Raw genomic sequence first — 22,871 nt, 5'->3', positions numbered from 1 at the left:
CCCAAAAGCAGTGAAGTTGTCACATTGTGTCAATGGTAAATAAAAAGAGATTACAATGATTTGCAACTCTTATACAACTTATATGCAATTGAATAGACTGCAAAAATAAAATAGTTAATGTTCGAACTTGTAAACTGTCAGGTTCAAACACTGATGACATCTATTAAACAAGACAAAAGGCAAAGAATCAAACAGGGACAGAATTAAATTTGGACTCAGATCCGAGGGGAGACATGGCCACTGTACACTCTGTTCACAGTCCTGCACCAACCTCTGCCCCAAGATAGTTTTCCTCCTTCTTTATTTGACCCCCCCCAAACCGCCCCCCCCCCCCCCCCCCCCCCCCCCACCTTCCCACAGCTTCTTCCTCAGGGAAGTGGGTCACATGAACAGCGTTGCCTTCGTTTCCCGAACAATTCAAAGAAAGTTCTATAAAATTGTTCAAAGAGAGTCCCATAAAATAGATCAAAAAGAGTTCCATAAAATGGTTCAAAAAGAGTTCGTAAAAATTCTTCAAAAATAGTTTTTCTGGAAGTTGGGCAGATCCTGTCATCTGTCCGCTTGGAAGTCCAGTGAAGTTTTACGAGCATTCTTCTTGGAAGGTTTCAGCCTTTTGTCTTCTTATCCGGAGCACATTGTAATACAAAGTATTTTGTCAATCAATCAATCAATGTTTACTTATATAGCCCTAAATCACTAGTGTCTCAAAGGGCTGCACAAACCACAACACAAACCACTACGACATCCTCGGTAGGCCCACATAAGGGCAAGGAAAACTCACACCCAGTGGGACGTCGGTGACAATGATGACTATGAGAACCTTGGAGAGGAGGAAAGCAATGGATGTCGAGCGGGTCTAACATGATACTGTGAAAGTTCAATCCATAATGGATCCAACACAGTCGCAAGAGTCCAGCGGAGCCAGCAGGAAAACATCCCAAGTGACAATTTAGAATCAATTATTCTAACATAAACTTGTTTTTTGTTGCAAATATTAGCTCATTTGTTGGCAAAAAAGAATGAGAAAGTTGAGGAATGCTCATCAAACACTTATCCTACAGGTGGCCAGGCTAATTGGGAACAGGCGGTTGCCATGATTGGGTATAAAAGCAGCTTCCATGAATTGCTCACTCATTCACAAACAAGGACGAGGCGAGGGTCACCACTTTGTTAAAAAATGTGTGAGAAAATTGTCCAACAGTTTAAGAACAACAATTCTCAACCAGATATTGCAAGGAATTTAGGGATTAGTGCCCAAGCCATGGGTAACTTACACATCTTTGAAGGCACCATTAATACTGAAAGGTACATACAGATTTTGGAGCAACATTTTTTGCCGTCCAAGCAACGTCTTTTTCATGGACGCCCCTGCTTATTTCAGCAAGACAATGCCAAACAACGTGTTAGAACAGCGTGGCTTTCGTAGTAAAAGACTGCGGGTACTAGACTGGCCTGCCTGCAGTCCAGACCTGCCTCCCATTGAAAATATGTGGCGCATTATGAAGCGTCAAATACGGCAACGGACTGTTGAACAACTTAAGCTGTACATCAATCAAGAATGGGAAATAATTACACTTCAAAAATGTGTCTCCTCAGTTCCCAAACCTTTACTGAGTGTTGTTAAAAGGAAAGGCCATGTAACACAATGGTAAAAATGCCTTTTTTTGCAATGTGTTGCTGCCATTCAATTCTAAGTTCATGATTATTTGCAAAAATAGTTTCTCAGTGTGAACATTGACAAATATCTTGTCTTTGCAGTCTGTTCAATTGAATATAAGTTCGAAAGGATTCGCAAATCATTGTATTCTGATTTTATTTACCGATTTCAACAATGTGTCAACTTTACTGGTTTTTGGGTTTTGTAAAATAAATGAATAAGGAGGAAGTGCAATATCGCTTAGCTGCGATTTCAAACTGTTATGTAACATGGCGCCCTGTTGTCACCCGAGTGCCTTTAGACCAGGGGTGTCAAACTCAAATACAGAGTGGGCCAAAATTTAAAACTGAACAAAGCCGCGGGCCAAGGTAGAACAAATTAACTTTTTAATAGGGACTCAAACAAGTTTTGCATTGAACACTGAACAAGCAAGGCTTATATAACTTTATAGTGACATGCAAAATCGAGTTTCAAATAATAATAATAATAATTAAAAAATATCAATAGCATATCAAATAAAACTTAAATACAAATTTAATGCCTCTTTTCTATTTGCAGCCTTCTGAGGTAATTATCAAAATATACTGTAGCGTCCCGAAAGAGTTAGTGCTGCAAGGGGTTCTGGGTGTTTGTTCTGTTGTGTTTATGTTATGTTACAGTGCAGATGTTCTACCGAAATGTGTTCGTCATTCTTGTTTGGTGTGAGTTCACAGTGTGGTGCATATTTGTAACAGTGTTAAAGTTGTTTATACGGCCACCCTTAGTGTGACCTATATCGCTGTTGACCAAGTATGCCTTGAATTCACTTATGTGTGTGTAATAGCCGCATATATTATGCGAGTGGGCCTGCACGCTGTTTGTATGGAGAAAATGCGGACCTGACGACAGGTTGTAGAGAATGCTAAAGGCAGTGCCTTTAAGGCACGCCCTCAATGTTGTTGTCCGGGTGGAAATCGGCAGAATGCTTGCCCCGGGAGATTTTCCGGAGGGGCACTGAACTTGGGGAGGATTGGCAAGTGTGACAAATTGCGGTGTTACAGCGGCACCGCTGCTGTGTAATAACGGCGGGCCAGCTGTAATGTTAATTTGATATTGCCTCAAGGGCCAAATTAAATTACACGGCGGGCCAAATTTGGCCCGCGGGCCAGAGTTTGACACCCATGCTTTAGACCAGCTATTGAGGAGATAGCCTCGTTGTCCACACTCTATACACGACTCTGTACCGCTCTACTTGAACTGCCATGCAAACATAGCCTGTGGTGTTTACCTCGCAGTGTCCGCCACCGCCTTCTACAAGGCGCAGCCCGTCATCCAGTTCATGTGTGAAGTGCTGGACATCCACAACATTGACGAGCAGCCCCGCCCTCTCACTGACTCGCACCGGGTCAAATTCACCAAAGAAATCAAAGGTAAACCAAACCCAACAACAACGGTTGTCCTCCATGAAAAACACATTTGCTGTCAATGTTACCCACCTCCACCTGTCGCTGAGAATCACCATTGTGTTTCACCAGGTTTGAAAGTGGAGGTGACGCACTGTGGAACCATGCGGAGGAAGTACCGCGTCTGCAACGTGACCCGCAGACCGGCCAGCCATCAAACGTGAGTCAGCCTCTAGTGTGGTCATCGTGTGTGTGTGCGTGTGTGTGCGTGTGTGTGCGTGTGTGTGTGTGTGTGTGTGTGTGATGGGGTTGACTAAGGCTGGCTACAAATTCACTACCTGGCAAAGCAGATGTCGCTTATAAGAGAGTCAGCATTAGTCATCCAAGTAACTTGACCACACAAAAAGCTGTTTAACGACTAACAAATAAGGGTGCAATGGATCAAAAACCTCACGGTTCGGATAGTTTCTTGGATCAGAGTCACGGATCGGAAAATTTTTCGGATCAGCAAAAAAAAAGACAAGACAAATAAACAGAAGTTTTGTCCTTTTGTTTTGTGACACTTTTAAATTATTAAATTAAAATATACAAAATCAAATTAAAGTGCACACGGCATGATATCTTCTTTTTAACATGATTAAAGGCCTACTGAAAGCCACTACTAGCGACCATGCAGTCTGATAGTTTATATATCAATGATGAAATATTAACATTGCAACACATGCCAATACGGCCGGTTTAGTTTACTAAATTGCAATTGTAAATTTCCCGAGGAGTTTATTGTTGAAAACGTCGCAGAATGATGATGCGTGCGCGTGACGTCACGGACTGTCAGGAAATATTAGCGCAGCACTATTTGCGGCTAAAAGTCGTCTCTTTTCATCGCGCAATTACACAGTATTCTGGACATCTGTGTTGCTGAATCTTTTGCAATTTGTTCAATTAATGTAGAAGTCAAAGTAGAACAATAGATTTTGGAAGCTTTAGCCTTTAGCCACACAAACACACGGTGATTCCTTGTTTAAAATTCCCGGAGGTGAAGCTTTACTATGGATCAGAGCGGTCAAGCGAACATGGTTCCCGACCACTTGTCAACCGGCAGGTTTCGGTGAGAAAATTGTGTTAAAAAGTCGCCTCCTACCGGAGATCTGTGGAGTTTGCGCTGTTCTTGTAGCTGGCGTCGACTTCCCTCAGACACTGGCCTCAAGACACCTGTAGACACACCCCTCCGACTATCACGTACTATTTAATCTCACTAAAACACTAGCAACACAATAGAAAGATAAGGGATTTCCCAGAATTATCCTAGTAAATGTGTCTAAAAACATCTGAATCCATCCCAATGCAATCGCCTTTTTTTTTAAAAACTTAATTTATTTGTAAAAAAATGTTTAGTCCTTCGCTATCAATATCATCATCCACGAATCTTTCATCCTCGCTCAAATTAATGGGGAAATTGTCGTTTTCTCGGTCCGAATAGCTCTTGCTGCTGGAGGCTCCCATTAAAAACAATGTGAGGACGTGAGGAGCCCTCACCTTTGTGACGTCATCGTCTGCGACTTCCGGTAAAGACAAGGCTTTTTTATCATCACCAAAAGTTGCGAACTTTGTCGTCGGTGTTCTCTACTAAATCCTTTCAGCAAAAATATGTCAATATCGAGAAATGATCAAGTATGACACATAGAATGGACCTGCTATCCCCGTTTGAAAAAGAAAATCTAATTTCAGTAGGCCTTTAATGATAAACAGTGCTACATAAAAAGAGATGTAGCAGTTTTGAGGGGTTTAAGCACCTGGAGGACCTCCTCTGCCACTCTCACATCATTTTTAGACAGGTTGATGATGTCTTTGACATTTTTCTTCAGTGTCTTGTGGCTCAATGCAGAGTATATAGCTGCCTGATTCTACAACATATCATAAGTGGAGTTCCACCTTGTTGGGACATCATGTATGAGCTTATGAGTCGGCAGCTTTATCATTTCTTACTTTGTCTTAAAGGGGAACATTATCACAATTTCAAAAGGGTTAAAAACAATAAAAATCAGTTCCCAGTGGCTTGTTTTATGTTTCGAAGTTTTTCTCAAAATGTTACACCTCCCGGAATATCCCTAAAAAAAGCTTTAAAGTTCTTGATTTTCGCTATTTGCGATGCGACTGTCCATTTTCCTGTGACGTCATACAGTGCTGCCAATACAAACAACATGGCGGTTACCACAGCAAGATATAGCGACATTAGCTCGGATTCAGACTCTGATTTCAGCGGCTTAAGCGATTCAACAGATTACGCATGTATTGAAACAGATGGTCGGAGTAAGGAGGCAGATAGCGAAAACGAAATTGAAGAAGAAACTGAAGCTATTGAGCGAATAGCTACTGACGCTATTCGGCCATAGCAGGGTGTACCTAATGAAGTGGCCCATAGGATGGCTGCCTTATTAGCATCGCCGGTAAAATGTGCGGACCAGACTATCAGGACTTTCGCATCTCGTGACACTGGAGCAACTTAAATCCGTCGATTGGTAAGTGTTTGTTTCGCATTAAATGTGGGTATCTAGTTTCAAATGTACATACAGCTAGCGTAAATAACATGTTAGCATCGATTAGCATAGCATGTTAGCATCGATTAGCCGGCAGTCATGCTGCGACCAAATATGTCTGATTAGCAGATAAGTCAACAACATCAACAAAACTCACCTTTGTGATTTCGTTGACTTAATCGTTGCAAATGCATCTGTAGGTTATCCATACATCTCTGTGCCACGTCTGTCTTAGCATCGCCGGTAAAATGTGCAGACACTCTGGTACATTCAATGGGGGTCTGGCGGCAGATTTCTTGCCAGTGGTGCAACTTGAATCCCTCCCTGTTAGTGTTGTTACAATAGTCAACAGTGTTCCCTCTTGTTCTCCGCAGGTTCCCTCTCCAGTTGGAAAACGGTCAGACTGTTGAGCGTACCGTAGCCCAGTACTTCAGGGAGAAGTACAGCCTGCAGCTCAAGTACCCGCATCTTCCCTGTCTGCAGGTGGGCCAGGAGCAGAAGCACACCTACCTCCCCCTAGAGGTAAGAGCTGATCCACAAGAAGAAATATGTGGTGCCCTGCAGCCTTGTGTTAAAGCCCTGGTGTGTGCTAGCAGGTGTGTAACATTGTAGCCGGTCAGCGATGTATCAAGAAGCTGACCGATAATCAGACATCCACCATGATCAAGGCCACAGCTCGTTCGGCACCCGACAGACAGGAAGAGATCAGCAGGCTGGTGAGTTCTGTAAACTCCTTGTATATTTATATATATATATATATATATATATATATATATATATATATATATATATATATATATATATATATATTAGGGGTGTAACGGTACGTGTATTTGTATTGAACCGTTTCGGTACGGGGGTTTCGGTTCAGTTCGGAGGTGTACCGAACGAGTACACATGCTAGCAGTGACCGGGCTAGGACAACATATAAAAATCAGAGCTGGAAGACCCTCCAACCGAACGAGTTTCCAGACGGACATATTAAGTAGCGTACCGCATGTTGTGTAAAGGCACAACACACAGCATGCTAGCAGCGACCGGGCTACGATAGACTGACCATACCGCCTCTTTTCACCAGACATGTCCTCATTTGCGGGGCTGTCCGGGTGGAGTTTCTTAAATGCCTCAAATGTCAGGCATTTTAAGTTAGGGTTGCGTGTATTTTCAATGTACGTTCAGGGTTAAAAACAAGACAATTTGAGCACGCAGCAGCATTCGTGAGGGAGGGGCAGAGACAGAGAGAGCGAGAGAGTTATGAGAAACGCGCATGCGTCTCCAGGCTCTGCTTTTTACCCATAGATTTATCAGATTTTATTTTTTATTATCTATAGCAGGGGTGTCAAAAGTGTGCCCCGGAGGCCATTTGCGGCCCACAGCTCAATCAATCAATCAATGTTTATTTATATAGCCCTAAATCACAAATGTCTCAAAGGACTGTACAAACCATTACGACTACGACATCCTCGGAAGAACCCACAAAAGGGCAAGGAAAACTCACACCCAGTGGGCAGGGAGAATTCACATCCAGTGGGACGCCAGTGACAATGCTGACTATGAGAAACCTTGGAGAGGACCTCAGATGTGGGCAACCCCCCCCCCCCTCTAGAGGACCGAAAGCAATGGATGTCGAGCGGGTCTAACATGATACTGTGAAAGCTCAATCCATAGTGGCTCCAACACAGCCGCGAGAGTTCAGTTCAAAGCGGATCCAAGACAGCAGCGAGAGTCCCGTCCACAGGAAACCATCCCAAGCGGAGGCGGATCAGCAGCGTAGAGATGTCCCCAACCGATACACAGGCGAGCGGTCCATCCTGGGTCCCGACGAGCGGTCCATCCTGGGTCTCGACTCTGGACAGCCAGTACTTCATCCATGGTCATCGGACCAGACCCCCTCCACAAGGGAGGGGGAGACAGGGGAAAAAAGAAAAGAAGCGGCAGATCAACTGGTCTAAAAAGGAGGTCTATTTAAAGGCTAGAGTATACAGATGAGTTTTAAGGTGAGACTTAAATGCTTCTACTGAGGTAGCATCTCGAACTGTTACCAGGACGGCATTCCAGAGTACTTGAGACCGAACGGAAAACCCTCTATAGCCCGCAGACTTTTTTTGGGCTTTAGGAATCACTAATAAGCCAGAGTCTTTTGAACGCAGATTTCTTGCCCGGACATATGGTACAATACAATCGGCAAGATAGGATGGAGCTAGACCGTGTAGTATTTTATACGTAAGTAGTAAAACCTTAAAGTCACATCTTAAGTGCACAGGAAGCCAGTGCAGGTGAGCCAGTACAGGCGTAATATGATCAAACTTTCTTGTTCTTGTCAAAAGTCAAGCAGCAGCATTTTGTACCAACTGTAATCTTTTAAAGGCCCACGGCACATTCTAAAGATACTATTAAAATAAACAAAAACATAAACAAAAGTGAAATAAAAAAGCTTAAAGGCTAAATGTAATTTAGAAAAAGTTGCAACGTTGACTAATAAAACCAACCTTTTTTTTTTTTCTTTCAAACTGTCATTGCTCAAAACATAATATTGAATCAAAATCAATGTTATTATGAATTATTGACCTATCCAAGTTTCCGATTACTTCACATCAAATATTCCACTAAGAAATATATTTTTGGTGGAAGATTTAGCAAATTTGTTAAATAAATACTCAAAAAATGTATATTTTGTTGTTTTCTTACTGTACCGAAAATGAACCGAACCGTGACCTCTGAACCGAGGTACGTACCCAACCCAAGTTTTTTTGTACCGTTACACCCCTAATATATATATATATTTATATATATATATATATATATATATATATATATATATATATATATATATATACACATACATATAAGACGTTTTTAGCCTGACCTCCGCCCTCTTCTCTCCCCCATAAGGTGCGGAGTGCCAACTACGACGCCGACCCTTTCGTCCAAGAGTTCCAGTTCAAAGTGCGCGACGAGATGGCCCACGTGACGGGGCGAGTGCTACCCGCCCCCATGCTGCAATACGGCGGCAGGGTGAGCACAGAGCACTTTATGGTACCCTTCTTTTAAATCACACTCATTCTCTGTGTTTGTCTGACGTGCTTGTCCCCTTTTCGTCAGTCTCTTTTATCACGCCTCGTCTCCAAGGGGAACTAACACACTTGGTTTCTGTCGCGTGTGTGTGTGTGTGTTTTGACTTCTTGTGGCTGACTCTCTTGACATAGGAACGTCTGCTATTTTAATTGCAAAAGTAAACAAGCAGATTGTTTTTTTTTGTCACTTTCGCACAAGTTTTGGATTCCAAAAATGAAATCTATCAAAAGATTTGCCAAAGAAGCCTCTTGCTGAGACTTAGCCACAGTGTTCATTAACATGTGTCTGTTTTGGATCTGTCTTAGTCTTAGATGCTCATTTAGTGTAGTATTTGTTTAGTACAAAAGCCAAAAGCAGTGAAATTGCCACGTTGTGTAAATGGTAACTAAAAAGAGAATACAATGATTTGCAAATTCCTTTCAACTTATATTCAATTGAATAGACTGCAAAGACAAGATATTTCATGTTCACACTGAGAAACGTATGTTTTTGTGCAAATAGTCATGAAGTTAGAATTGAATGGCAGTAACACATTGCAAAAAGGGCATTTTTACCAGTGTGTTACATGGCCTTTCCTTTTAACAACACTCAGTAAATGTTTGGGAACTGAGGAGACACATTTTTGAAGTGGAATTCTTTCCCATTCTTGCTTGATGTACAGCTTAAGTTTTTCAACAGTCTCCTGCCTCATATTTTAGCCTTCACTCATTTTCAATGTCTGGACTACAGGCAGGCCAGTCTAGTACCCGCACTCTTTTACTATGAAGCTTGGCATTGTCTTGCTGAAATAAGCAGGGGCATCCATGATAACGTTGGTTGGATGACAACATATGTTGCTCCAAAAGCTTTATGTACCTTTCAACAATAATGGTGCCTTCACAGATGTGTAAGTTACCCATGCCTTGGCCATTAATACACCCCCATACCATCACACATGCTGCCTTTTACACTTTGACCCTAGAACAATTGTTGTCCTCTTTGATCCGAAGGACACAACGTCCAAGGTTTCCAAAAACAATTTGAAATGTGGACTCGTCAGACCACAGAACCCTTTTCCACTTTGCATCGGTCCGTCTTAAATGAGCTCGGGCCCAGCGAAGCGTTTCTGGATGTTGTTGATAAATGGCTTTGGCTTTGCACAGTAGAGTTTTAACTTGCACTTACAGATGTAGCGACCAACTGTAGTTACTGACAGTGGTTTTCTGAAGTGTTCCTGAGCCCATGTGGTGATATCCTTTACACACCGATGTTGCTCTTTGATGCATTACCACCACTTGTGCCAGCTTTTTTGAAACATGTTGCAGGCATCAAATTCCAAATGAGCTAATAACTTGCACTTACAGATGTAGCGACCAACTGTAGTTACTGACAGTGGTTTTCTGAAGTGTTCCTGAGCCCATGTGGTGATATCCTTTACACACCGATGTTGCTTTTTGATGCATTACCACCACTTGTGTCAGCTTTTTTGAAACATGTTGCAGGCATCAAATTCCAAATGAGCTGATATTTGCAAAAAATATCAGTTCGAACTTAAGGTATCTTGTATTTGCACTCTATTTAATTGAATATAATTTGAAAAGGATTTGTAAATCATTGTATTCTCTTTTATTTACCATTTACACAACGTGACAACGTCACTGCTTTTGGCTTTTGTATATTTCCAAAGCTGTGTAGCTCAAGCTTGATAGATACACTGTATAGCAGCAACCAATTGTTTTTGTGCCTTTTTAAAAAAAATTAAATACAGGAATGTCTACACAGAAAATTGGAAGAATGCACTTTAATAGTTTTTTGTTGATTGAACACACAAAAATAAATCCAAAGTAATTGATGCTAAAGACATATTAAACAGTTAAAATGCATGAAATAAAAAAGCTAACATCTCAGCATTATTTGTGATAACATGTTTTTTTTCATAAATCTTGCATATTTTTATTTACTTGGCGAGCCCTTATTTTTAGTAATGTTTTGATTGTATTGAACCTTATTTATGTAAGGAAAAATGAGCTGCGGGCCACAAATAGCCTCCTGACTTTGGATACCACTGAATAAATATATGATAATGTATTTTGAACTTAGTTTTTTTTTCAGAATATAAACCCATAGTTCAAGCTTATGTGTGATATTTGCACAAACATTCACTGGAAGGTGCAGTGAGACTGCAATGTCGTTGCAGAATCGCACCGTGGCCACGCCAAGTCACGGCGTGTGGGACATGAGGGGCAAGCAGTTCCACACCGGGGTGGAGATCAAGATGTGGGCCATCGCCTGCTTCGCCACGCAGAGGCAGTGTCGAGAGGAGATCCTCAAGTGAGATCATCTGCTGATCTTTTTAAAGAGCTCATGATAATCACTGATCTTTATTGTGATTGTAGTTCTAACTTACTCCAAACAAGAACCATAATAATAAACACTGTTCAATTTATTCTAACTGTGTCAATAAAATGGATCATTACTGTTTCAAAGACTATTATTTGCTGATAGTAAAGCTGGTTTTGGTAGTTGTAACAATTGTTGTGTGCATTTAAATAACATTAAATGGTATAATTTTGTAGTCAATGTGTACCACTGGATACTCAAAAGTTGCCTTCTCCTAACACCGCCTCCCTCCTTTTGTAGGGGTTTCACAGACCAGCTACGTAAGATCTCCAAGGATGCTGGCATGCCCATCCAGGGCCAGCCGTGCTTCTGTAAGTACGCCCAGGGAGCGGACAGCGTGGAACCCATGTTCAGACACCTGAAGAACACCTACGCTGGACTGCAGCTCATCATCGTCATCCTGCCGGGAAAAACACCCGTCTACGGTAAGAAATATTGTGTACTAGACTCTCAGCCTTTTGCTAGTCAACGACTCCCCAGAGAATAGCAAAACCACTTCAATTAAAGCTGCAAGCAGCGATGGACGGGACAGACTTTTGCTGGTGTTTCCTGCCTTTACCCATTCAACATATCTTTACCTGCACGTTACATACCTTCTCTGTATCCTGGGGTAACATTGGTGCTTCTTTCTGTCACCCATACACGCTGGTGCTTCCTGCCATCACCCAGACAACATATCTTTACCTGCACATTACCTACCTTCTCTGTATCCTGGAGTCAAACTGGTGCCTCCTTCTTTCACCCAGTCAACATATCTTTATCCGCACAGTACCTACCTTCTCTGCATTGTGTGGTCACGCTGGTGCTTCCTTCCATCTTGAGATGGCAGCAGCATCAGCGCAGCCGTTCTTTGAAGGCTTGTAAAATCAAAACCGGAGCAGTTATTAAAACTCTTTTCGCAACTTTTAATCATAAGGTTTCACTCTCTCTCCTGTGCGAGTTTGAAGCCGACACAACAAACGCGCTCAGAGGAGATAATGTTTGAAAAAACGTGACATGATTTTGCAAAACTTTTGTTTTGAAGGGGTAATTGCCAACTTCCTGTTGATTTTTGCTGAAGGATGTAAATGGATGAAATTTAGGTCTAAGTAAGCCCTAAATAGAAGTTTTGGTTTCATGTCTCTACGACATTCAAACCGGAAGTTACAACCAGTTTTGTCTGTGTTTTCTTCCTAGGGGGCGCTAGAGAGCAATTTTGAGTTTTGGGGTTTGTTTTTTTTATTAGATTGCAATTTTAGCCAGTCCTTATGTGTGTGTTAAATTTGGTGAGTTTTGAAGCATGTTAAGGGGGTCAAATTACAGCTCAAAGAGGCGGCGGTATGATAATAATAATAAAACCTTAGAAATACAATAAGGTCCTCTGTCCCAAAGGGATATTCGGTCCCTAATAATACACATGAGGGTTGTACAGTCTACCGGTACTAGTATTGTAGAACCCCCACACCCCAAACTAAAGATAAAGGTGAAGTTATAACACTGAAACACCCTCAGGAAGAGGTGCTTTAAGACATGGTTTCCGTCCTCAGTGTTTTAGCTACTTTAAATCAGCGATCCTCGCCTCCATGGTGACAAATAAAGTAAGTTTCTTACAAGTATTATTATCACTGCAGGACAAAGAAATAGCTAAACATGCTTCACTACACACCGTAGAAGGATACAATAGCTCACCAGCATCACAATGTAAACAAACGCCATGGGTGGATCTACACCTGACATCTACTGTAATGATACCAAGTACACGAGCGTATCTCATCGATACTACTATGATTACATCGAAATTTTTAGCATCACAAAATCTTTTTTCCTTTTTTTAAGTTCATATAATGTTTATAAACTCAGGAAATACGTCCCTGGATACATGATGACTTATATTATGACCATTGTATGATCCTATAACTACTTGGTATCAGATCGGATCCCAAATGTGTGGTATCCTCCAAAACTAATGTCAAGTATCAAAGAAGAGAAGAATATGTGCTTATTACATTTTGACAGAAGTGTAGATAGAACATGTTAAAATATAACGTAAGCAGATATTAACAGTAAATAAACAAGTAGATTAATATTTTTTTAAAGTTTGTCCCTCACTTAGTGTACAAAATAATAGGTGTATAAATGACACAATATTTTACTGCATACGTCAGCAGGCTAACTCAGAGTGTTTGTTTACTTACTACTAAAGGACAAGTTGTCGTGTATGTTCAACATTTTATTTAAGTACTAAATTGTTCAAGCCTTTCTTTGATATAACTTTGATTATGGCTTATAGCGATTTAAAAAAGAAAACCATTGATATTACAACAACCTATCTTACATTTTTATGTAAGGAGTTATATCAAATATTAGTTTTACATTTGAAGTTGAATTGCTGACATGAATGGACTTTTGCACGACATTAACATTTTTTTAAAGTTTGCCCTGTATTACATATTAGAATGCATTAAAAAGAGAAAATGTGTGTTTTTGTCTCATATAGGGATTGTGAATAAAAGACAAAATACTGTCAGTATATATATAAAAAAAGTATTGTATTCGCAATCCTTATGTAAGACAAGAACACATATGTTTTAGTTTTTTTAGTGCATTCTCATTTGTAAATAAATACAATCAAAAGTCTGCTGACAATGGAGCTTAAATCCCTTTTTAAAAAATCATCCAAACATCTCCATGAATGTTTTATATGCACAATGTTAGTATGTATGTAGAGTATAAACAGGCACATTTATAATATGTAATATTTATGTATTTTGATCATTTTAAGTATTCAGCAACGTATTAATTTAAACAACGCATCACAACGTTCCTTTTTTCCCCCCTTCGATAACATCACTGATTTTTACTTACTACTGGCTTCATGAGAGCCAACAAACATAATACAACATCACTTACTGTACAAGATCTGCTGGTTCTAGGGTGCCAACTGTTTATATATTCTCATTTATTCGACGAACAACTCATAATCCTCGGGAAGAAAAAAAGGGGTTGCAACCAAGAGTCTTTTTCGCCATTTCCGCGTCACAATTGGATGCCAAATTTGACCAACTCATGGGATTATGTCTTCATCTTTCTACTATCAAGGTGAGAGCCATTATTTATGATCTAGAAAACTTTCACAAGCTCTGAGGCGAGAAAGCCGCTCACCCTCCGATGATGTCAACATAGCAGAACCAATTGTTAGTTCCCTCTGATCACAGCAGCACTAAAAATTGTTTGTCTGCGTTACCGCTTATAATAACAATAACGCTGATACGTTGTTAATCTTCAAGTCAGGACATGTAAATGGAGTATTGTTGTTGTTGGGTTTTTTTAGAGGAATTTATGGGCTGAATAGAGGACCTCCCGTGGACTCCATTATGAGGAGACTTGTATTTACATATATCAGGGGTGTCCAAACTTTTTCCACAGAGGGCCGCGCATGGAAAAATTTAAGCATGCGGGGGCCATTTTGATATTTTTCATTTTCAAACCATAACAAAATATATAGACTTTTTTTTTATCTTTAGCATAGAGGGTCTCAGTCACTAAAATGTTAAAAATAAGTCTAATTATTATCACAATTTTTTATTTAATGCTTACAGTAAATCTCTATAACAACTTGAGGTTGATATAAAGTAAAACAAATAAGGTTTTATGCCTTTTCTGTCAAAGACAACTTTGTTTTTTATAGTAAAACTGAAATATGCAGTATTTAGATCGATAGATAGTACTTTATTGATTCCTTAAGGAGAGTTCCTTTTATTTAGCAATTAAAGCCTTCAAAGATCAATAATGCAGCACACCATTGATTTGAATTATTTAATATTTTTGAGTAATCACAGTGAAAAGTTAAATAAAATCCTACTAAATATATTTGAGATCCGAAAGGTTCCCCACTCATAAAGTGATGCATTTTTATTACAATTTTTTACTTTTAACACTTCAATTTCAAGATCTACTTCCGATATATCTGTCGATTTTAAGTTTGAACTATTATTTTGTTTGTTTTATCCTCTTTTGTCAAAACTTTGATGTTTTTATATGGCAACCACACAACATATGCAGTATTTTTTCCACATAAAATATTTTAAAGTGATAATTTTTAAGTAATAATTCATTATAACATTGATTTTTTTGTCCTTTTATTTTTTGAGCAATGGAATAAAAAGAAAATAAAGACAAAAGGAAAAAAAAACTGCCTGCATGGCAGGTTTGATTGATTGATTGATTGATTGATTGATACTTTTATTAGTAGATTGCAAAGTTCAGTACATATTCCGTACAATTGACCACTAAATGGTTACACCCGAATAAGTTTTTCAACTTGTTTAAGTCCACGTTAATCAATTCATGGCTTTGTGTCAACATTGCCACTATTTCACTTCATTCCACTTCTTTTAAATGTTTTTATTTTTATTTTTGCAATACAATCAATTTTGGAATTTTTGCAGAATGTGTGGCGGGCCGGTCAACGATTAGCTGCGAGCCGCAAATGGCTGCACTTTGGACACCCCTGACATTTATCTAAGAGTTGGACTGCATAAAAAAAAGAACGTCCGTCGTCTTATCTCTTATAATGATTGCGATCGATAGGCAAAATTCCCAAAATAAAGGGAAGTGAGTCGTGAGACAGTGCTCACTGCAACATCAATCCACTTTCTTTCAAGTTACCATAACATTATTTACAATATAAAGAAGAGAGAAACAAATCAAGGTAAATGCAGGGACATGAATGCTGAACTGTGAATGGCCGTCGGATCTACTTTTCTTTTTCATTGGCCATAAATATGTGCTAGTCTTAATTCCTGACATGTTGCCATACCTTTTCGTTTGTAGCGGAGGTGAAGCGCGTGGGCGACACTCTGCTGGGCATGGCCACGCAATGTGTTCAGGTGAAGAACGTGGTGAAGACGTCGCCTCAGACCCTCTCCAACCTCTGCCTCAAGATCAACGTGAAGCTGGGAGGCATCAACAACATCCTGGTGCCTCACCAACGGTAAACGATGACTCTTTGTGCCTCACACCCTTAATTAAAGCTGGGGTCACTAAGTTATATTCTTTAACTAACAAAAATCATATTACCACTATACAGCATATTGTAACAGTAATAATTTCTGGGAAAAAAACATGTCTGCCTTATAATTAGGTAATTTAGTCAATAAAACCCAGGAAGACAAAATCATTTGTCAACCCCTCCAGATCTAACCACAGGATTCAGAGAAAGGAGGTTGTGAGCAGAGCCCACAAAGAAAACCTCCTCATTGGCTGACGCGACATATAGTGAAGCGCGTGCATGGTGCGAACTTGTATTCAATAAAGCACTTCTGCCAAACACCCACCTGGAAGATCGCTATACCTGTGCTTGTGTCACAGCGTTTACTGCTAAATATACCAGAGGAGGAAATCAGAGGAAGAAAAGAAAGACGCTGTATGTCAAAAAATCCAAAGAAGAGCCAAAACGCAAATAAATATTGGTTGGGCGTATTGAAGATGTAGGGTATTATGGGCCAGTGTGATCTCGAAAAACATGCTTTTTTTTTGCCATGCCAGAATATGATGAAGCATATGCAGCACTTGCAGGCATGTCATTTTTGCGTCTCAAGTCGTAAATCTGTCTTTTTTTATCTCTGTAACAATCTAAACTATTTTCCCTTTTTCTTAGTTTTTTCTGACCTACAATGTATGTTCAAATCTTGATCCGTCTCTTTGACATAACTGCCAACAACTATGGTGTTCCCATAATGAGTAAGGTTTATGATCATCCACTGGTAAAAACTACGGTTTTCCTTAAAGGGGAACATTATCACAATTTGAAAAGGGTTAAAAACAATAAAAATCAGTTCCCAGTGGCTTGTTTTATTTTTCGAAAAAAAAGCTTTAAAGTTTTTGATTTTCGCTATTTGCGTTGCGACTATCCATTTCCCTGTGATGTCATACATTGCTGCCAATACAAACAACATGGCGGTTACCACAGCAAGATATAGCAACATTAGCTCGGATTTCAGCGGCTTAAGCGATTCAACAGATTACGTATGTATTGAAACAGATGGTCGGAGTATGAAGGCAGATAGCGAAAACGAAATAGAAGAAGAAACTGAAGCTATTGAGCGAATACCTATTGACGCTATTCCGCCATAGCATGGGTGTACCTAATGAAGTGGCCCATAGCATGGCTGCCTTGTTAACATCGCCGGTAAAATGTGCGGACCAAACGATCAGGACTTTCGCATTTTGTGACACTGGAGCAACTTAAATATGTCGATTGGTAAGTGTTTGTTTCGCATTAAATGTGGGTATCTAGTTTCAAATGTAAATACAGCTAGTGTAAATAGCATGTTAGCATCGATTAGCGTAGCATGTTAGCATTGATTAGCTGGCAGTCATGCTGCGACCAAATAGGTCTGATTAGCACATAAGTCAACAACGTCAACAAAACTCACCTTTGTGATTTAGTTGACTTAATCGTTGCAAATGCATCTGCAGGTTAGCCATACATCTCTGTGCCATGTCTGTCTTAGCATCACCGGTAAAATGTGGAGACAGTCCGGCACATTCAATGGGGGTCTGGCGGGAGACACTCTCGCATCTTCGGGCCAGTGGTGCAACTTGAATCCCTCCCTGTTAATGTTGTTACACCCTCCGACAACACACCGACGAGGCATGATGTCTCCAAAGTTCCAAAAAATAGTCGAAAAAACGGAAAATAACAGAGCTGAGACTCTGTGTTTGTAATGTGTTGAAAATGAAAATGGCGGATGTATTACCTCGGTGACGTCACGTTCTGACGTCATTGTTAAACGACCGATAAACAGAAAGGCGTTTAATTAGCCAAAATTCACCCATTTAGAGTTCGGAAATCGGTTAAAAAAATACATGGTCTTTTTTCTGCAACATCAAGGTATATATTGACGCTCGCATAGGTTTGGTGATAATGTTCCCCTTTAAAAAAATTATTACCGTATTTTCCGGACTACAAGGCGCACGTTTTTCTCAAAACTGGACAGTGCGCCTTATAACCCAGTGTGCCTAATGTAAGGAATAAGTTTGGTTGCGCTTACATACCTTGAAGCTATTTTATTTGGTACATGGTGTAATGATAAGTGTGACCAGTACATGGCAGTCAAACATAAGAGAGACGTGTAGACTGCACTTTAATGGCAATATGATTCAAGTAAACACTAAAATTGTATATGTTCCATTGAAAATATAGAACATCACACATGGCGCTCAGAGACTTATCAAAATGTTTTAGTAGGACTTTGGTAAGCTATGAAGCCACACCGCTTGATGGATTGAACTGTGCTTCAACATAGGAGTATTATTATGCTGTGTGTATAAAATAAGGCATATTACCTGGTGTTTTGTTTTGCAATATTATGCAAAAGCAACTTTTCTTACCTTCTGGTACCTGCTGATCTGTATTTGACATCTGCATAAATCTTGAAAAATTGCCCACGGCCGCCTTTGTAGTCCGTGTCGATGCCGCAGTCGATAAGCTTCTCCTTTTTCTCTATCTTCTTGTTATGTGACATTCATCCTCCACTGTTGCCATTTCTAATATAAAGTAGTGTAAAGTTCTTACTTATATCTGTCGGTAAACTCACCATGAAAGCACTCAAACATACCGGTGTAGTGAGTTTAAGTTATTTACCCAAGGAACTTTAGTTATTAGAGAGTTCCGGTCAGACGTTTTTTCACGGGACACATTTCCGGCATTGTTACTACGGATGAGGAGATGTTGCTCCGTTATGGATTGAAATCAAGTCTGAATGTCGTTAAAACAGTTAGCGCCATCTTTTGACACTTCTTCCACTCCCGTCCTTGCACGCTACTCCGCTATATATACTGTACATAGCACACACACATGCCTAGTCAATCCGGACCCGACACTGTGCAATGTTTTCGTCTTCCTCGGGGGGGCGTAACAGAAAATATTTGAGATGCACTGGACTAACTTTGGCTGTTTTCCATCTAGAAAGGTGATCTAATGTTTTATTTTCCGTGTGTTACCGATAGTCTGCAACAGAACAGAAACTAAGGCATCCTTCCATGCAGTTTGGATTCTGCCTTGTGACGCAAGATTCAAGTGGCTCTCTTAAGGCCCAAGCTGTTAGTTTATATGCTTTTTTTATTTCTCTTTGCTTTTTGGGCTTATTTGACCCTAATTAGAATAACAACTAAGAATCATATTTTGATTAGATGTACTTAGTCCATGAGTAACAAACATGTACTTCATGTTTAGTGACATGCTAATTCTTATTTTTAATCTTTTTTCCCAAATTCCATTCTATGTTATATTCTTCTGACACCACCAGATGGCAGTACAGGTGTCCACATAAGTGGCCATAAGACCCCAATTCAGTTGTGTGCACAATTTTGGAAATAAGAGCTAAAAGGTGCTGTCCACGCATGTGGCCACTAAGGCCTTAAGAACTCTTGTCTTGTGTGGCTCGACAGACCGTCAGTGTTTCAGCAGCCAGTCATCTTCTTGGGAGCCGACGTTACACATCCACCTGCTGGAGATGGAAAGAAGCCCTCGATTGCTGCAGTGAGTTTGCCACACTTAGTGAATAAAAACTCCACTAATGTCAACTTCAAATATTTTGGTTAGTCATGGCAGCCCATTATAAAGTTAACCTTCTAGCACTTTGTCTTGTCTCATTTGTCAATGATAACTTTTTCAACTAACTCAGGCTTTTGTTTCCTCTCCCCCAGGTGGTTGGCAGCATGGACGCCCACCCCAGCAGGTACTGTGCCACCGTGCGGGTCCAGAGGCCAAGGCAAGAGGTGATCCAGGATCTGGCCTCCATGGTGCGTGAGCTGCTTATCCAGTTCTACAAGTCCACACGTTACAAGCCCACCAGGATCATCTTCTACAGGGATGGAGTGTCTGAAGGCCAGTTCAGACAGGTAGGTTCCCAGGTTTGTTCTCCAGGTTATTATTTTATACATTTGAACATTTTTATTTGGCCAATGGATCCAGCCTTCTCAGGCCTTTGGTTTCTTCTTCTTCAGGTGCTGTATTATGAGCTGCTGGCCATCCGTGAGGCCTGTATCAGCCTGGAGAAGGAGTACCAGCCAGGCATCACCTACATTGTTGTGCAAAAACGCCACCACACACGCCTCTTCTGCGCCGACCGCAACGAGCGAGTAAGAACCACCAGTTTCTCTTCTCATTTCTTACTCGGCCAGTACTTTAATTACCTTGCACGGTTCACCTTTGCTACCTCCTGTAAATGGCATTCGATTAAGGCAGTAGGGCCTCAATGCCAAGCAAAGAGCAGTGGAGTGGCGTTCAAGGCCCATGGAGTAGTACTCTGCTTGGAAATGGCCATGTGTTCTTCGTCCAGGAGTTGTAAGCTCTCAAGAGCATTAGGCTTTTAATCGCTTGACTGGAAACTGCTCAGTGAGTCCGCTTAGTACTTTGACAAGTTGAACTACCGCATTTTATTGCTTTTAGAGCTCCCCTGTTTCCTTTTTGCTGTAGCCTGCATTAAGCGTTTTCTTGTACATCTCGATGCCACACTTGACCAGAGGTGGGTAGTAACGCGCTACATTTACTCCGTTACATCTACTTGAGTCACTTGTGGGATGGATTGTACTTCTAAGAGTAGTTTTATTGCAACATACTTTTACTTTTACTGGAGTATATTTATAGAGAAGAAACGCTACTTTTACTCCATTTATATACATTCAGCTCGCTACTGATTTTTATCGATCTGTTAATGCACGCTTTGTTTGTTTTGGTTTGTCAGACAGACCTTCAAAGTAGGATCTATCACATGCCTGCGTTTCACCAATCAAATGCAGGCACTGGTGACGTGTGACTCCGTTTCACCAATCAAACAGAGCCAGGCGGTCACATGATTAACTGCACACTTCTTTTTTTTTTGTTGAAACCTTTATTTATAAATTTCAACATTTACAAACAGTTGAAAATAATAATCAAAGTACAAAACAGTATAAAAACCGTACAAAACAGTGCCATGGGGTTGTAAATTCAAAGTAACTCAAATATAAAGCAAAATATATATATATATATACATATATATATATAAAATAAACAAAGTGCAAAGCCATAGGCTCACTCAATCTCAGTAAACAACTTAAATTTGGAACACAGCATCATCGTTTTCACAGCTTTTTGGTTGTTAGAGGTATAGTGTTTTAATGTAGAGTTCTCAATCTTTTTCAAAGGCACAACAAACAGTTCGGATATTGAGAAACTTACATTTATGAATATAAAACTTAGCCAATAGTATAATGAGGTTGCAAAAGTAAAATTCATTTTCAAATTGTTTTTCAATACAGTGTTAAACCAAATAAATATTATTCAATGTATATTATTGTATTAGTTGCTTAAGAGATATTCCTGGCTGTGAATTTGTTCATTTTTATTTTTATGTTTTTGTGCATTGTTTGTTGCCGTCATCATTAAACGAACAGGTTACTCATCAGTTACTCAGTACTTGAGTAGTTTTTTCACAACATACTTTTTACTTTTACTCAAGTAAATATTTACTCCTTACTTTTACTTGAGTAATACATCTCTAAAGTAACAGTACTCTTACTTGAGTACAATTTCTGGCTACTCTACCCACCTCTGCACTTGACTGACCTCTTTTCTGTCAGGTTGGCCGCAGCGGAAACATTCCTGCTGGTACGACCGTGGATACAGACATTACGCATCCTTACGAGTTTGACTTTTACCTCTGCAGTCACGCTGGAATACAGGTGAGCACCCTCGTTACCTGTTGCGTCGCTGGATTTATTTGCAAGGTTTAATTTCTGTGCGACGTCTCGCAGGGCACCAGTCGGCCGTCCCACTACCATGTGCTGTGGGATGACAATTGTTTCACAGCCGACGAGTTCCAGCTGCTCACTTACCAGTTGTGCCACACCTACGTGCGCTGTACCCGCTCGGTGTCCATCCCCGCGCCTGCCTACTACGCCCACTTGGTGGCCTTCCGCGCCCGCTACCACCTGGTGGACAAAGAACACGACAGGTGAGAAGACATTTATTGTTGAAGGATTAGACTTGGAAGAATTTATAAAGAATCTACTATTAAAATGTATTTATTTCATTAATGTTATATACCGTATTTTTCGGATTATAAATCGCCCCGGAGTATACGTCACACCGGTCGAAAATGTATAATGAAGGAAAAAAACTTAAAAACGTCGCACTTTTGGGGGAAATTTATTTGATAAAATCCAACACTAAGAATAGACATTTGAAAGGCAATTTAAAATAAATAAAGAATAGTGAAGAACAGGCTGAATAAGTGTACGTTATATGAGGCATAAATAACCAACTGAGAAGGTGCCTGCTATGTTAACCTAACATATTATGGTAAGAGTCAATCTAATAACTATAAAATATAGAACATGCTATATGTTTACCAAACAATCTGTCACTCCTAATCAATAAATCCCATGAAATCTTCTTCCTTGATGTCGCTTCTAAACAAGTCTGCCAACTCCAAAGGTATGCGCCGCTTCCTCTAGTCGTTTTTTGCTGCATATTTCACTATGTCCAGCTTGTAATCTGCAGTACATTATTTCTTTTCGGTCCAATTTTTGTTTAGCCTTTCTCAGTTTTTAGAAATGACCGCCAACAAGGAAATGATCCATTTTAATAGCTACGGCAGTAGCATATAGCACAGGGGTCTCAGACACGCGGCCCGTGGGCCAATTGCGACCTGCGAGATGTTATTTTGCGGCCCCCACCTTAATATGAAAGTTTAATGTTAGTGCGGCCCGCGAGTTTTATGTGAATGCCGCTTGAGAGTGTTGTGTTATTTGAGTCCGAAATGGCTCTTTCAACGTTCTGGGTTGCCTACCCCTGCATTATAGGAAAAGCGG

General features: G+C 40.2%; 1 protein-coding gene across 6 annotated transcripts in view; it reads left to right on the top strand.

Moving 5' to 3' along the window:
- The window catches only part of ago3a (argonaute RISC catalytic component 3a), an 86,966-nt gene that overhangs the window by 50,156 nt on the left and 13,939 nt on the right, over positions 1-22,871 (top strand). For 2 of the 6 annotated variants that reach the window (XM_061915156.1, XM_061915157.1), the window contains exons 6-17: positions 2,932-3,259; positions 5,951-6,098; positions 6,173-6,292; positions 8,469-8,591; positions 10,828-10,961; positions 11,271-11,455; positions 15,843-16,002; positions 19,464-19,554; positions 19,722-19,916; positions 20,022-20,156; positions 21,639-21,740; positions 21,813-22,012. In XM_061915156.1, coding sequence (XP_061771140.1) covers positions 2,932-3,259; positions 5,951-6,098; positions 6,173-6,292; positions 8,469-8,591; positions 10,828-10,961; positions 11,271-11,455; positions 15,843-16,002; positions 19,464-19,554; positions 19,722-19,916; positions 20,022-20,156; positions 21,639-21,740; positions 21,813-22,012 — 1,921 coding nt within the window. Of the gene's footprint in view, positions 1-2,931; positions 3,260-5,950; positions 6,099-6,172; positions 6,293-8,468; positions 8,613-10,827; positions 10,962-11,270; positions 11,456-15,842; positions 16,003-19,463; positions 19,555-19,721; positions 19,929-20,021; positions 20,157-21,638; positions 21,741-21,812; positions 22,013-22,871 lie in introns of all 6 variants that reach the window. The other 4 variants (XM_061915161.1, XM_061915160.1, XM_061915159.1 and 1 more) reach the window with 4 other exon arrangements.

This window comes from Nerophis ophidion, linkage group LG11, assembly GCF_033978795.1.
Source record: "Nerophis ophidion isolate RoL-2023_Sa linkage group LG11, RoL_Noph_v1.0, whole genome shotgun sequence".
NCBI lineage: Eukaryota > Metazoa > Chordata > Actinopteri > Syngnathiformes > Syngnathidae > Nerophis > Nerophis ophidion.
This window is presented reverse-complemented; position numbering and strand designations above follow the sequence as displayed.